The sequence below is a fragment of the Papaver somniferum genome, chromosome 5 (assembly GCF_003573695.1).
Source record: "Papaver somniferum cultivar HN1 chromosome 5, ASM357369v1, whole genome shotgun sequence".
NCBI classification, from domain to species: Eukaryota; Viridiplantae; Streptophyta; class Magnoliopsida; order Ranunculales; family Papaveraceae; genus Papaver; species Papaver somniferum.
In genome coordinates this window covers 87,763,833-87,781,723 of record NC_039362.1, presented here as the reverse complement: position 1 = coordinate 87,781,723, position 17,891 = coordinate 87,763,833, and the positions used below count along the sequence as shown (strand labels likewise).

The window sequence follows — 17,891 nt, the reverse complement described above, 5'->3', positions numbered from 1 at the left end:
GGGATGTTGTTCGGCTTACTATGAAACTTTCATATAAGCCGAACTAGTGTCTAGCAAAAGGGTGGGAATTGGAAATTATAGGTTCGGCGCATGCAGTAAACAGATTCAGTAAGCCGAACCGTTCATCAATTGGTAGATTCGGCTCATAGATGTGAGCCGATCCTCAACCTGTTTCGCCGAATCATGATTCATAATCTAAGAAATCAGCCATTTGGGAATCATTGGTGTAGTTGATGTGTATTTTCCTAGGTTTTTTAGATGATATATGACCCTCCTCATCCTCCATTGAATCAAGAATTATAATTTTCTCACTTTCTCCTTCTCTTTCTCTCCTTCTTAACCAAACCAAAACTTTGATTTTTTTTCCTCATATTTTTCATCTAAACAACTCTTATAATTCTGAAAATTATCTTAATCTCTAAACAAAATATCACTAATCAAGATTATTAACACTAATACGTAAAGGGCAGATTTGCCATTAAAAAAATTTGGGTTAAGGGGTTATCTGATTTTGCTATTCAACAACCTTTTTTGTCTTCATTCAGTATGCCTTGAAAGATTTTGGTATGCCCAAAATTATGGTTCATAGAGTTTGCACAAAGAAAAAAAACTCGCTCACACAAATAGTAGTTTTTGGGTACGAGGGCAAGGCCCACCATGGCCCACCATGAAAGAACATGAGGGTCAACTTTTTTAGAACCGTTTTTTTGGGCACCACCCATTTTTTGTTGGGGCTATTATGTGATAAGAATATCCGCCCTATAGCTATAAGGGGTGTCCTAAAAATTCAAAATGACTAACCTATTCTTAATCTAGTTTAATCTTTAACTACGTGAAACTTAGGGGCAGGCCAAAAAAATAATATTCTCATTGTCAGGCCCACAATTAATTTTAGGTACCGTGACACCCATTATTATTTCCGTGACACCCAAAATTATCCGAAATTATTAAGAATCAATACATAACTCGTTATGCACACTATTTTTTCAGGCATAATTCGTTATGCAGCCTAATTTTTCAGGGGTATAATTGGAAACACAACTTGGACATAACATATCTAAAAATCCGCGCCTTAGAATTTTACAAATGTTATATCGTTGGAAATCTTTTAAAGAGAGCTACGCAACGAGTACAAACAAGAGTATCAAATTTTTGTTTTTCACGAAAAAATCGGAGGTGATCATCATTTTAGGCAAAATTTTCGAAAACTTGATACATAACCATTATACAGCCACCAGAAAAGGTGCATAGCGCATTATGCAGACACATAACGAATTATGCAACCATTTTTTCCACTGCATAATAAATTATGCATCTGCATAACAAAGTTATGCATCTATAACAAGTTATGTAGCCATTATATTAGTGCGTACATAAAAAATTGATGCATAATGCAACCATATTTTTTGGATGCATAACAGGTTATGCATTTATTTTTGTGACTGCATAACATGTAATGCAGATATTATTGTAGGTGCATGACAAGTTATGCAGTCTTTGTTTTTGTTGGTTTTAATAGTGACAAAAAAAATTTGATGCATAACGTGTTATGCAACCGTTTTCTGGACCGCATAACAAGTAATGCAACAAATTTTGTAGATGCATAATAGGTTATGCGTCCATTTTCACGACTGCATAACATGTTACCCAGACATTTTCTCGACTGCATGACTGGTTATGCAGTCATAACAGCATTATCATCATCTTTCCTGTTGCAATATCTCTCGTACAAACCAAAATAGCATAAACACCCAATTTCAGTTCATTGTTGTTGACGGCCACAATCCGTACGAAACCAGCCAAAAATTACTAGTAGCATAGAAGAGTACTAGTAGGAAAAACAAAGTGAGAGTGGGTGGAGAAATTGCAGTGGTGGTAATGATGGGGCTGTAGGTGATTTTCACAATGAAAATTTTACACTAGTGGAATAAACATTTCTACTTGGACAATACGAATTAACAAAATCAAAACGAAGAAACATTTCAACGAATAAATACTATTCATGTTAACATAAAATCACCAAAAGTATGACTAAAAGAGATTAAATTGATTTACCATTAATCCTCTCAATGACGGTGATAAGACCTTGAGTTTCCGTATTACCATCACCATTAACAACCATACTTAAAAACAATTGCTTTGACAATGCAGCACCAGGTAAAACCATTGCATCTTTCTCTTCTCCACCATTGACACCCATTCCCAAATCCTTAACCATATATGTTGCAAACCCACCTGCCCTAAGATCTCTTTCAATCATTCTCTTCCCAAATAATTCCATCATCATTGACACCCATTCCTAAATCCTTAACCATATATGTTGCAAACCCACCTTCTCTAAAATCTCTTTCAATCATTCTCTTCCCAAATAATTCCATCACCATTGACACAACAGCTCCACCTCTAATTGATTCCACAAACTTATTCATATCAAGTCCTGCTTTCTTTGCAAATACTAACCCTTCACTCAATCCAAGAAAATTAGCACCAACATTAATCTGATTAGCAATTTTACAACTCTATCCACACCTAGATTCTCCATAATAAGTAACTCTGCTCAAAACCTCATAAACCGGTGATAACCATTTTACAACATCAGAATCTCCACCAGCAAGTATAGCTAATTTCCCATCTCTAGCACCAGATAAAGGTGAATCAATTGCAAAACAACCCTTCGATTGGTCTTTTGAAATTGGTGGAAATGTAATTACAGGTCACATCAACTGTGATTGCAATAGTTATGGATCCAAGTAAATTTATGATTTCTTGTTTTGTAGGAAAAAATCCTGGTGATGGATCCTTCAGTAATGGAATCGAAAGAGAATTGGGTTTTGTATGTTTTGATTTTAGGCATTTCTTTGGAGTTGAATAAGGAGAAGAAATTATAAAATCAAAATTTAGGGAAACAATTGGGGTTTTTCTTCCATAAAATTGAATTGAAACTTCTAATTACAAAATTTGAATGATTCAAAGGAAAATCTACCTACCTGTGTGTGATTTTAGCTCAGAATACACTGATTTGAGGCCGGAAATTCAGTAAATTCCGCGAAGAAGAAACATTGTGAGCATCTCAGAAAGAAAGAGGCGAGACGAAAAAGAAGGCTCCAGATTTGTGAAGAAATCCCAAATTCTTTCCTCGCTCTCCATGAAAGAAAAAAAAAGAAATCTCGGGAAAACATGATTTTAGAAAATAATGGGTTTCACGAGAATTTTTTCACCAAATATGGGTGCGCACATGAACTTCTCCGCCCGTGGGTTTCACAGTGGACAAAATCTTAAAAATGGGTGTGGTAGTAGTTTTCACTTTTGGGTACGAGGGCAAGGCCCACCACGGCCCACCATAAAAGAACATGAGGGTCAACTTTCTTAGAACCGTTTTTTGGGCACCACCCATTTTTTGTTGGGGGCTATTATGTGATAAGAATATATGCCCTATAGTTATAAGGGGTGTCCTAAAAAGTGGAAATGACTAACCTACCTTTAACCTAGTTTAATCTTTAACTAACCTAATCGGGAACATTATTTAAATACCCCTCAAAATCTACCTCTTGAAATATACCCTTATTCAATTTTTAAATACCCCTACTTTCTGAAAAGTGGAAGCAACTAGCATAGGTTGCTTCCAGAAATGAACACAACTAGCACAAGTTGCTTCCAGAAGTGGACGCAACTTTATACAAGTTGCTTCCAAAAAGTGGAAGCAACTTTCTCAAGTTGACACCACAAAACTTAATTTTAACCCCTGGGGTATTTTTGCAAGTTCAATGAAATGGAGGGTATTTATAACATTCCCACAACCTAATAATCACACACACACACATATATATACGCATACGGGTATGCATACTATGGCTCCCAGACTTGGAATAACTTGCAACAGTTAGCATACAAGTACGCATACTGTGTTATATCCAATCAATGGTTAATCGTTCTAAACTCCATGTTAATCATTGAAACATTCTTGGAAGGCGGGAATAACTGTCTCACGCAAACTTCAAAGCAATTTTCAAGTGATCAATAGATCAATATGAAACATTCCGAGTCTACATCAAATGACTGTCTCACACAAATCATGTAAGATGTTACCAGGCGATTTTCACATGATCATCTTTTGACTTTCGTCAAGAATAAAGATGAACTTGGTTAAAGCGAAAGCTTACCAACACATATTTCGAGAAATATATAAGCGAGTTAAACTCAGCTCGAAATATCAAATGTGTATAATATAAAGTCTATGTAGCTAGGCGACTTTTGTCTCAATAGAAGATAAAATTGAAATAGACTTCTGAGTGAAAAATGAGTTCAAGTCTCCACATACCTTTTGTTGGTGAAATTCCACAAGCTTCTCTTAGTAGTTCTTCGTCTTCAATCGATGAACGTCGTGAAGTCTAAAGCTCAACTACACATTTTATCCTAATCCGAGACATAGCTATAAGTAGACTAGAAATCAAGACTTATAGTTTTGGAAACTAAACTTGACAAACAAGCTTGAGATAGCAACGCTTGCGAGTTCGACCGAGCAGTGCTCTAACAAATGGTGATCAAGGATCGTGAATGTGTTGTAGGTTTCTGCAAATGAACTGTTGGGTTCGAATAATTTTGAATTCTGCTCAGTTGTGAGTGATTGTTCAGATGAAAATTCTTGTGTTAATTCTCGTATATTTGAGATTGATGAATTCTTAGATTGTCCCTCAATCGTGAATTCATAGACTTATATATATTATCGGAACATAGACATATTGATCTCCAGTAAGTACGACGGTTGCTCGAGTGAAAGAGCAGGAAAATGGGAAATCATGGTTAAACCAGATCCAGGTCATGCAGAGACTTGGTTAACTGTCCACCCACTACTTCGCTAACTCCCTCAATTGCTTGCGCGATGAACACACGTGTTGTAGGCCGCCAGACCAAAACCCTAAATAAATATCCCCCCATGTGACATGATTGATGTCTCATGATTGTGGAGTCTGCAAGGAAGACTTGTATTTAATTAGTCAGTTGTTGACTTGATTAAACGATGAGTCTAAGTATTGTTGAATCGAGCATGATTGGCGAATTCTCTATGACTCATGGATTCAACATGTCTGCTGGGACATATGTATAGTTCATAGCATGAGCAAATATTGCTCGTCTGAGCGAATATTGCTCGATTGATGAGTTATTAAATATTATAATATTACTGTCCGTCTGAGAAAATATTGCTCATTTGGTGGATCACTGAATATTGATAGTTGAATACGGATCACCATAGTGTCTGTGTCTATCACTTGAACAATTATTGGTAGCATGACCAAATAAAATATTAATTTAAGATATTGGCAGCTGGACCGAATTGTATAATTAATCAATATGTTTATTGCTGGATCAATAGAAAATTATTAGTGCTTGAACTTGCTCAGAACTATGATTTGCAGAGCATTTAGTTTAAAACCCTAATTTTGATCGAATGTTGATCAACTGATGATTTACTGAAAATCAATCACTGAGTGAGAGAGGGACCGACTACATGGGATAATGGCCGACCATGTAACGCCCAGGTGCTCAAGTGAGCATGCACCAAAGTTCTTTATAGACCAGTTGGTGAAAGGATGATTAAATGATGGTTTAATCACTTATTAAAAAATAGTGCTCGTATGAGCATTAGGCAATAAAACCTAATTATGGAGAGATGAGGGACCGACCAAGGGGTATGAAATCGGCCCTTGGTGGTCGTGGGACTAGCTGGTGGTTGTTTGAACAAGTTCCAAGTTGGTTATAAAGAGTTTGAACCCAATTATGAACTGTAGAAGATTAATTTGGTCAAAATTATGAAAGAGTGTGGAAACGGATCACCATAGTGTCTGTGTCTCAGTCCTGAGAATTTTAGTATTTTATGGTGCAGGATAGAATGTTTGCCTGCTCTGACAACCATACCCAATATTTCTTTCGGCAAAAAACGGGGGTCTAACAACCACACCCAATATTTCTTTCGGCAATCTGTATGGACTAAGTCCAATATAATTCCAAGATAATAAATTAGATAGTCAGACTCATCAAGGAAATATCATGCAAGTTCTACATCTCAATTTCTCAATACAATGTGCAATCGAACCGATAGAAGTCAGTGGGCCTGATTGATATGAGAAATATCTTGAACAGTATCAAAAACAATTGTTCAAGTGTCAATCAATTTCAATCAAAAACCAAACGTCGGATTTACCAATTCATTGAACTACGCACCACCTGTGATATTTCAATTATATAAAAAAATATAATGCGGAAAAGAAATAACATAGACACCATAAGTTTTTTTAACGAGGAAACCGCAAATTCAGAAAAACCCCGGGACCTAGCCCAGATTTGAGTACTACACTACATTAAGCCGATACAGACACTAGCCTACTACAAGTTAACTTCGGATTGGAATGTAGTTGATCCCTAACCAAGTCTCATACCGATTAAGGTACAGTTATATTCCTTACGCCTATGAATCCCAGCAGGACTCTACGCACTTGATTCCCTTAGCTGATCTCACCCACAACTAAGAGTTGCTACGACCCAAAGTCGAAGACTTTATAAACAAATCTGTCTCCCACAGAAAAGTCTATTCTGATAGATAAATCTATCTCCCACGGAGATGCCTATGAAGTTTTTGTTCCGTCGTTTGATAATCCTACGAAGGTGAACAAGAACCAATTGATAATCCGGTCTTATATTCCCGAAGAACAGCCTAGAAATATCAATCACCTCACAATAACCTAGATATATAGTAGTAGAACAAGTTATTGTGGAATCACAAATAATGAGGTGATTACTTTTTATATCTTACCTATCGGAGATAAATCTCAAGCCAATCTTAGAGAAGATAGTACTCAATACGATAGAACAAGTAAGATCAGAACATGCAACCACAGAGAAAATAGTTGGGTCTGGCTTCAGAATCCCAATGAATTCTTTAAGTCGTTAACCTATAATGGTTTTAGGAAAAACCTAGGTTAAAGGAGAATCGACTCTAGTACGCAACTAGTATCAAATAGGATATGTGGGGATTAGATTTCCCAGTTCCTAGAGTTCTCCCTTATATAGTTTTCAAATCAGGGTTTGATAGCTTTGAAACAAAGCAATCATTATTCACCGTTAGATGAAATCCTAATTTTAGATTGAAGCTAAGTTTGCTTAAAACCAAAGAAATATCTCTCAACCGTTAGATGGTCTTAGCTTGTTACACACAAATGAAATATACCTTCATTTGGATATGGGTAACCGTACCTAAACGTGTATGAGTTGGCTCAACAATAGTTAACCGAAGTTAGCAATATGAAAACTTTTCTATTAACCACATTCATCTAACACTTCAAGATCAAATGATAATAAAATGAATCTAATTGTGTTACTCATAGAGTTGTTCAATTTTTTATATTCTCATAGAAGTATACAATACACAATTGAAACAAAATCGGATTGATTCAAGAGAATTAATTCATGAACATTAAGCCACGGTTTTCAAAGATTGCATTCCTTATTTTATATATTGTATTTATTCATGAGTATGAAATCATAGTTAACCGATTTTAGAACTTAAACCAACTTAGTTTGCAAACGGGTACACAAAGTTAAGTTCCGTACTTTGGTCTTGTCCGACAATTCGCAAACCTGTATGCATATTTTCGTCCCAGACCTAACTCAGGTAGAACCGTTCGCATACTGGTATGCAAACTTGGTTCCCTGGACTTTAACAGCTAAAACCGTTCGCATACTGGTATGCAAACTTGGTTTCCGGACCTGAATCATACCACAACAGTTTGCATACTGGTATGCATACTGTGCTATATCCAGACAATGGTTAATTGTTCTAAACTCCCATTTCAATCATTGAAACATCCTTAGAAGACGACAATAGCTGTCTCACACAAACTATTATCTTATAAGTAATTTTCAAGTGATCGAATGATAAACACGAAACATTCTGAGTCGACATCAAATGATTGTCTCACACAAATCATGTAAGATGTTTCAAGGCAATTTTCACATGATCATCTTTTGACTCATTATTTAGTTTCCAACAAATAAATTGTTTCCAACTAAACTCGTCAAGAATAATGATGAATGTAGCTAAAGCAAAATGCTTCCAACACATATTTTGAGAAAGATATAAGCGAGTTAAACTCAGCTCGAAATATCAAATGTATACAATGTAAAAGTCTATATAGCTATACGACTTAGTCTCAATAGGAGATAGAATAGAACAGACTTCCGAGTCATAGATAAGTTTTAGTCTCCATATACCTTTTGTTGATGAAGTTCCTCCAAGCTCTCCTCAGTAGATCTTCGTCTTCAATCGATGAATGTCGTGAAGTATAAAGCTCAACTACACATTCTATCCTAGTCCGAGATATAGCTATAAGTAGACTAGAAATCAAGACTTATAGTCTTGATCACTTAAGCTTGACAAGCAAGCTTGAGATAGCAACGCTTGCGAGTTCGACCGAGCAGTGCTCTAACAGATATGCTTATAGGTTTGGGACTAATTTCTCATGATTCTGCAGGTACATTCATTGCAGCAAGTGGGGACAATCATCAGCAGCATATGGGTAACAAGGAGAGGAAATTGCAGCTCTGAAAGCGATATAATAAACTAGAGAGAAGAACATAAATGTGTTGTATTTGGAGGGGGATAACAAGAATGTTCCCATTAATGGAATCTCTGGAAGAATAAAATGGACGACAAATGCAGTCATCCAATAATGCTCTTTTTTACTCAGTTTATTTTAATGTTTGGATATGCTCTCATGTTAAAAGTGAAGCAAATGGTGTAGCTGGTTTTTTTTTTGATCGGTCAAAGAGAATATATTAAAATGGACACGAGCTGTGTGCGGTCGAATACAACTAACAAAGAGCGAAAAACCCACATAAGATGCAACAAAGAAAAAGTAAAGCTAAAGCAAAGAAAATTCTAAGAATACAAAGAGTATCAACATAAAAGGACACAAATTGTGAAACCCAAAAATCAAAAAGTGCAATTTCAATCAACAATCAAACGTCGGATTTACAAATTCATTGAACTACGCACAACCTGTGATATTTCAATTATATAAAAAAATATAATGCGGAAAATAAATAACATATACACCAGAAGTTTTGTTAACGAGGAAACCGTAAATTCAGAAAAACCCCGGGACCTAGCCCAGATTTGAGCACCACACTGTATTAAGCCGCTACAGACACTAGCCTATTACAAGTTAACTTCGGACTGGAATGTAGTTGGGCCCTAACCAAGTCCCACACCGATTAAGGTACAGTCGCATTCCTTACACCTCTGAATCCCAGCAGGACTCTACGCACTTGATTCCCTTAGATGATCTCACCTACAGCTAAGAGTTGCTACGACCAAAGTCGAAGACTTTATAAACAAATTTGTCTCCCACTGAAAAGTCTATTCTGATAGATAAATCTGTCTCCCATAGAAATTCCTACGAAATTTTGTTCTGTCTTTTGATAAATCAAGGTGAACAGGAACCAATTGATAGTCCGGTCTTATATTCCCAAAGAACTGTCTAGAAATATCAATCACCTCACAATAACCTAATTATATGGTAGTAGAACAAGTTATTGTGGAATCACAAAGAATGAGGTGATTACTTTTTATATCTTACCTATCAGAGATAAATCTCAAGCCAGTCTTAGAGAAGATAGTACTCCATAGATATAACAAGTAAGATCAGAACATGCAATTACAGAGAAAATAGTTGGGTCTGGCTTCAGAATCCCAATTAAGTCTTTAAGTCTTTAACCAATAATGGTTTTAGGAAAAACCTATGTTAAAGGAGAATCGACTCTAGTACGCACCTAGTATCATACAGGATGTGTTGGGATTAGGTTTCCCAGTTTCTAGAGTTCTCCCTTATATAGTCTTCAAATCAGGGTTTGATAACTTTGAAACAAAGAATCAATATTCAATGTTAGATGAAATCCTGATTTAAGATAAAAGCTAAGTTTGCTTAAAACCAAAGAAATATCTCTTAACCGTTAGATGGTCTTAGCTTGTTACACACAAATGAAATATACCTTCATTTGGATATGGGTAACCATAGTTAAACGTGTATGAGTTGGCTCAACAATAGTTAACCGAAGTTAGCCATATGAACACTTTTATATTAACCACATTCATATAACACTTCTAGATCAAATGATAATCAAATGAATTTAATTGTGTTACTCATAAAGTTGTTCAATTTTTTATATTCTCATAGAAGTATACAAGACACAATTGAAACAAAATCCGATTGATTCAAGAGAATCAATTCATGAACATTAAGCCACGATTTGAAAAGATTGCATTCCTTATTTTGTATATTGTATTTATTCATGAGTATGAAATCATACTTAACCGATTTTAGAACTTAAACCAACTTAGTTTGCAAACTTAAGTTCCGGACTTTGGTCTTGTTCGACAGTTCGCAAACCGGTATGCATATTGTCGTCCCAGACCTAACTCAGGTAGAACCGTTCGCATACTGGTATGCAAACTTGGTTCCATGGACTTTAACAGTTAAAACCGTTCGCATACTGGTATGCAAACTTGGTTTCCGGACCTGAATCATACCACAACAGTTTGCATACTGGTATGCATACTTTGCTATATCCAGACAATGGTTAATTGTTCTAAACTCCCATTTCAATCATTTATACATCCTTAGAAGAGGACAATAACTGTCTCACACAAACTATTAGCTTATAAGTAATTTTCAAGTGATCGGATGATCAATACGAAACATTCCGAGTCGACATCAAATGATTGTCTCACACAAATCATGTAAGATGTTTCAAGGCAATTTTCACATGATCATCTTTTGACTCATTATTTAGTTTCCAACAAATAAACTGTTTCCAACTAAACTCGTCAAGAATAATGCTGAATGTAGCTAAAGCAATAAGCTTCTAACACATATTTCGTGAAAGATATAAACGAGTTAAACTCAGCTCGAAATATCAAATGTGTATAATGTAAAAGCCTATATAGCTATACGATTTAGTATCAATAGAAGATATAATAGAACGGACTTCCGAGTGATAGATAAATTTTAGTCTCCATATACCTTTTGTTGATGAAGTTCCTCCGAGCTCTCCTCAGTAGATCTTCGTCTTCAATCGATGAATGTCGTGAAGTCTAAAGCTCAACTACACATTCTATCCTAGTCTGAGACATAGTTATAAGTAGACTAGAAATCAAGACTTATAGTTTTGATCACCTAAACTTGACAAACAAGCTTGAGGTAGCAACGCTTGCGAATTCGACCGAGCAGTGCTCTAACAGATATGCCTATAGGTTTGGGACTAATTTCTCACGATTCTGCAGGTACATTCATTTCAGCAAGTGGGGATCAATCATCAGCAGTATACGGGGAACAAGGAGAGGCAATTGCAGCTCTGGAAGCGATAAAATGAGTTAGAAAGAAGAACATAAATGTGTTGCATTTGGAGGGGGATAACTAGAATGTATGCCATTAATGGAATCTCTGGAAGAATAAAATGGACGACAAATGCAGTCATCCAATAATGCTATTTTTTACTTAGTTCTTTTAATGTTTGGAGACATGTTAAAAGTGAAGCAAATGGTGTAGCTGATTTTTTTTTTGATCGGTCAAAGAGAATATATTAAAATGCACACAAGTTGTGGGCGGGCGAATACAACTAACAAAGAGCGAAAAGCGCACATAAAATGCAACAAAGCAATAGTAAAGCTAAAGCAAAGAAAATCCTAAGAATACAAAGAGTAATTTCGAACTTTAAACCAACTTAGTTTGCAAACGTGTACGCAAACTTAAGTTTCGAACTTTGGTCTTGTCTGACAGTTCGCAAACCGGTATGCATATTGTTGTCCTGGACCTAAATCAGGTAGAACCGTTCGCATACTGGTATGCAAACTTGGTTCCCTGGACTTTAACAGTTAAAACCGTTCGCATACTGGTGTGCAAACTTGGTTTCCGGACCTGAATCATACCACAACAGTTTGCATACTGGTATGCATACTGTGCTATATCCAGACAATGGTTAATTGTTCTAAACTACCATTTCAATCATTTATACATTCTTAGAAGACGACAATAGCTGTCTTACACAAACTATTAGCTTATAAGTAATTTTCAAGTGATCGAATGATCAATACGAAACATTCCGAGTCGACATCAAATGACTGTCTCACACAAATCATGTAAGATGTTTCAAGGCAATTTTTACATGATCATATTTTGACTCATTATTTAGTTTCTAACAAATAAATTGTTTCCAACTAAACTCGTCAAGAATAATAATGAATGTATCTAAAGCAAAAAGTTTCCAACACATATTTCGAGAAAGATATAAGCGAGTTAAACTCAGCTCGAAATATCAAATGTGTATAATGTAAAAGTCTATATAGCTATACGACTTAGTCTCAATAGGAGATAGAATAAAACAGACTTCCGAGTGATAGATAAGTTTTAGTCTCTATATACCTTTTGTTGATGAAGTTCCTCCAAGCTCTCCTCAGTAGATCTTCGTCTTCAATAGATGAATTCCGTGAAGTCTAAAGATCAACTACACATTTTATCCTAGTCCGAGACATAGCTATAAGTATACTAGAAATCAAGACTTATAGTTTTGATAACGTAAACTTGACAAGCAATCTTGGGATAACAACTCTTGCGAGTTCGACCGAGCAGTGCTCTAACAAATATGCCTATAGGTTTGGGACTAATTTGTTGTGATTCTGCAGGTACATTCATTGCAGCAAGTGGGGATCAATCATCAGCAGTATATGGGGAACAAGGAGAGGCAATTGCAGCTCTGGAAGCGATAAAATTATCTAGAGAGAAGAACATAAATGTGTTGCATTTTGAGGGGGATAAAAAGAATGTATGCCATTAATGGAATCTCTGTAAGAATAGAATGGACGACAAATGCAGTCATCTAATAACGCTCTTTTTTACTCAGTTCTTTTAATGTTTGGATATTCTCTCATGTTAATAGTGAAGCAAATGGTGTAGCTGATTTTTTTTTTGATTGGTCAAAGAGAATATATTAAAATGCACACAAGCTGTGTGCGGGCGAATACAACTAACAAAGAGCGAAAAGCCCACATAAATTGCAACAAAGCAAAAATAAAGCTAAAGCAAAGAAAATTCTAAGAGTACAAAGAGTATCAACAGAAAAGGACATAAATTGTGAAACCTAGAAATCACAAAGCCACTTGCAAACCACAATGAAGACCACTGTCTATTATCAATTAGCAGATTCGTCAACATCTTCTATAATTAAATCATCGTGATTTTTTACGAGATCGCTAAACATTTCTTCATAATTAGTCTTTAGAAGTGGAAATTCTAATCCCCATGAGGAACCAAACTCGAAGAGTTTGTACTGTTCTTAGCACGATTGAGAGTGAGTTCAACGGAAAAGAAACGAAAATGGATGGAAATTGATCGGATAATGGTAACTTCTGCCGCAACAGCCTACAACTAAATACTATTAACAACTAATCTAAACCTGAAGCGTGTCCCAATATTAACAGGCTACAAATGCAATTGATAAGGGCAGACTAACGTTTATTCAGAGCAGCTAAGAGTAAGCTAGAGAAATAGAAGGTATATGAAAACACCCTCCCCATCAGCAGATCCTTGTCCTCAAGGATGGAATTTATGGAAATGGTGAGTTATGTGTTTTCAAACCTCCCATGTAGCATCTGCGGCTGAAGAGTTGGTCCACTGAATAAGTAGTTGAGGCACAGATACTCCATGCCACAGGATAGTTCTTGAAGCCAGGGCAGCTGTGGGAATGACAAGAAACTGTCCCTCTGTATCTAAAACAGGATGTGAGTTGTACCAATGTGCTTCTTCAGCTGGGATACATGTAAGACAGGGTGAATCCTTGCTTTTGCTGGCAACTGTAGCTTGTAAGCAGCTAGACCACTTTTTTGTACTATCTCAAATGGCCCATAGTATTTGGCAGCAAGTTTCAAGTTTCTTCTGAGAGCCACAGATGCTTGCCTATATGGTTGCGGTTTCAAGTAAACCTTGTCCCTTACAGAGAAAAATCTGTCAGTTCTCTTCTGGTCAGCAAAAAACTTCATTCTATTTTAAGATTTGTGTAGAGTATCTTTGAGTAACAAAAGCACAACATCCCTTTGCTTTAAATAAGATTCAACTTCAGTAATAGAGGTGGTGGCAGTGGATGGAAAAGCTAAGTGTGGTAGGAGATAGCCATAGAAGGCTTGAAATGGGCACATCTTCAAGATGGTGTGGTAATTGGTGTTATACCACCATTCTGCAAGTGGAAGCCATAAATTCCATTTCTTGGGCTGGTGACACATACATCTCAAGTAAATCTCAAGGAAAGAGTTTACTCTCTCAGTTTCACCATCAGTCTGTGGATGGTAAGCTGTACTGAGGTGCAGCTGAGTGCCAAGAGCTTTAAAAAGGTCTTGCCAAAAGTTGCTGGTGAAGATATTGTCTCTGCCAGAAACAATAGAGGATGGAAGACCATCAAGCTTCAAAACCTGTGAAATGAATTCCCTGGCAATAGAAGAAGCAGTGCGTGGATGGTGTAGACCAATGAAGTGTCTATACTTTGTTAATCTGTCAACTACCACCAGGATAACTGATTTTCTCTCATTCATTGGTAATCCCTCAATGAAATCCATTGATATGTGCTGCCAAGCATGATTTGGAATGGGCAGTGGTTGTAGTAGGCCATTTGGAAATGTGTGTTCCCCTTTATTCCTTTGACACACATCACAAGTGGAATCATATAACAGGATATCCTTCTTCATGGCAGGCCAAAATAAATAGGATTTAGCTCTAATGTAAGTAGCTTGCATACCAGAATGTCCTCCAAAAGCTGAACAATGTAGAGAGTTAAGAATTTTAGATTTTGTTGTAGAAGAGCTGCCAACATAAAGCCTGTTTTTGTACCTCAAGACTCCATTAATGTAAGAATAGTGAGGAGTTGTATGAGGAGTAATAGTGAGCTGAGCAATAAGATGTTGTGCCTTAGGATCATCAGCATAGCTAGCAATTATTTTGATAGGGAAATGGAATTGCAGGAAGCAGGCAAATGAGCTCTTCTAGAGAGAGCATCATCTACTTTGTTCTCTGAACCTTTTTTGTACTTGACTTCATAATCAAAACCCAAAAGCTTCATAAGCCATTTTTGATGCAAATTTGTAGAAATCCTTTGCTCCACGTAGTAATTTATGCTTTGATGATCAGTGTTTATAATGAAATGCTAACCTTGTAAGTAATGTTTCCATTTAGTGACTGCTTGAACAATTGCTAAAAGCTCCTTCTCATAAGTGGATAGGGAAGCAGCTCTGGGTCCAAGGGGCTTGCTGTAAAAATATATAGCTCTGCCTTCTTGCATAAGGAAAACTCCAATGCCTAAGTCACAAACATCAGTTTCAAGGATGAACTGTTTGCTAAAATCAGGCAGAACTAAAACAGGAGTAGTTGTCATTGCGTTTTTGAGCTGAAGGAAAGTTGTAGTTGCTGCAGGAGACCAACTGAAAGCATCCTTCTCCAAAAGTTCGGTAAGTGGTATGCTAATGATGCCATAATTCTGCACAAATTTCCTATAATACCCTGTAAGGCCTAAGAATCCTCTCAAGGCTTTTAGGTTGGTATGAGTGGGCCAATCTACCATTGCATATATCTTCTCAGGATCACCCATAACTCCATTGCCTGTACTGATGTGTCCCAAATATTTAATCTTAGACTGGCCAAAGGAGCATTTGGAGAAATTTGTTGTCAGCTGATGTAGTCTGGGGAGCTCCAATGTTGTTTGTAAGTGTAATAAGTGATCTTCTAAAGTAGGACTATAAACCAGAATGTCATCAAAGAAGACAAGAATGAACTTCCTAATATGTTCTTGAAAAATGTTACTCATTAGAGCTTGAAAAGTAGTTGGTGCATTAGTGAGACCAAATGACATTACCTTGAATTCAAAATGCCTATGATGAGTCCTGAATGCTATTTTGTGGATGTCAGAAGGAGAGACTATGATTTGGTGGTAACCAGACTTCAAGTCAATCTTGGTAAAAAACTTAGAGCCATGCAATTCATCCAACAACTCATCAATAACTGGTATTGGAAATTTGTCCTTAATAGTGATGCTATTCAGCTTCCTGTAATCCACACAAAATCTCCAATAGTTGTCCTTTTTCTTGACAAGTAAAATGAGAGAAGCAAATGGACTGTGACTTGGTTGTATGATGCCAGAATGGAGCATTTCTTTGACTAGATTCTCTGCAATGGATTTTTGAATATAAGGACATCTATAAGGTCTGAGATTCACTAGTTCAGAATTAGGTTTGAGAGGTATTTGGTGATCCGAACTTCTCTTAGGTGGAAAGGTGGTATACTCAGTGAAACATCAGAGAACTCAGTGAGTAAGTTGGCAAATGGTGGTAGGGTGGTTAGTTGGACAGGGGAGCTAGTAATGGAAAATAATTGGCCAACAATGCCATGAGTATGTTTCTGTTTCTTGACTGCATAACCACTCATCATGCTTAGTGAAGACTTCTGCGGAACACCAGTTAATGTGATCTTCTTACCATTGTGTTTGAAAGTAATGCAGAGTTTTGATAAGTTGAATTGAACATCACCCAAGTTCCTTAACCAATATGCTCCCAAAACTATATCACACCCTCCTAGAGGAAGTAGTCTCAAATCACCACAAAACTTGTGACCTTGCATCGTCCATTCCAACTGAGAACAAACACCAGAACTCACTGTTTTATCCCCATTTGCTACTGTGACCAATAAATTACCAGTTTGAGCAATGGAACAATGTAAGCTGGCAGCCAAAGCAGAATCTATAAAACTGTGTGTGCTACCATTATCAATTAAAATGGAGATAGCTTTTTTCTTTACAAAACCAGGAATTCTTATGGTGTCCCCTGAGATATTTCCAGTCAAGGCATGTAAGGAGATTTCCATATCACTCTCAAGTGGAGGTTCTTCATCAGTGTCATGTTCAGGCTCTCCTCCAGGCTCATAAATTTCCTCAGCTTCTTCCCCTATAAGCACACATAAATACTGCTTTTTACAAATATCTCCCCTATTGTAAGCTTCATCACAGTTGAAGCATAACCCATGTGCTTTCCTAGCTTGTACTTCTTCTGGAGTAAGTTTCTTGATTGGTAAAGTTTGGATAGGTTTAGGTACAAGGTTTGTAGTGGATGAAGTTGATGGAACAAAAGTAGATTTCTGTGAAGTAGTGGTAGGAGGGTAGGATTTTGTGGTGGAAAAAGAAGGGGAGAAAAATTTGGGTGCAGTTTTGTTTGTTTTTTATTGGAGGACAAGAGTTTTTGCTTGCATCCTTGCAAGTGAAAAAGCATGGAGTAGTGTTTTAGGATCAAACATTAGGACTGAGCTTCTGAGCTCCTCCTTTAAGCCACCAATAAAGCTAGCAATGAAATATGTCTCAGGGAAATCCTTATGAACACTTAATAGTAAGGCCTTGTAATACTCAAATTCTTCAAAATAAACATCAACAGTGTTCTGCCGAGCCAATTTATTGAACAAGCCAACTATATTATCATGAGCAGGATTTTCAAATCTGGAACAAACATTATCACAAAAATATGGCCATGGAATATCAATTTTATTGAGGCAAAAATTGTCATACCACTTATTGGCCTTACCATCTAGATGTATGGCTGTCATCCTTGTCTTGTGTATTTCCTGTATATTGTGCATATGGAAGTAGTATTCACATTTCTGGATCCAGTTTTTTGGGTTGTCGCCATCAAATCTAGGAAAGTCGAGCTTAGCCATTCGATGAAATTGATTAGAATCTCGGCCACCAGAATGAAAATTAGAGTGAAATCCACCAGTATTAGATCCTCGTTTAGAACTCGATTAGAAAAAAAAATCCAG

The 17,891-nt window shown here is 36.6% G+C and overlaps 1 protein-coding gene and 1 pseudogene across 1 annotated transcript; both read right to left on the bottom strand.

Annotated features, from left to right (window-relative positions):
• Positions 1-2,041: 2,041 nt before the first annotated feature.
• LOC113279268 lies at positions 2,042-14,086 on the bottom strand (annotated as a pseudogene).
• Positions 14,087-14,092: 6 nt separating this feature from the next.
• Positions 14,093-17,678, bottom strand: LOC113279266. The gene is made up of 5 exons (XM_026527968.1): positions 17,313-17,678; positions 16,373-17,219; positions 15,246-16,256; positions 15,125-15,128; positions 14,093-15,023 (listed from the first exon to the last, which is right to left on the bottom strand). The coding sequence occupies exons 1-5, from the start codon at positions 17,676-17,678 to the stop codon at positions 14,093-14,095; spliced, it is 3,159 nt and encodes a 1,052-aa protein (XP_026383753.1).
• Positions 17,679-17,891: the final 213 nt, after the last annotated feature.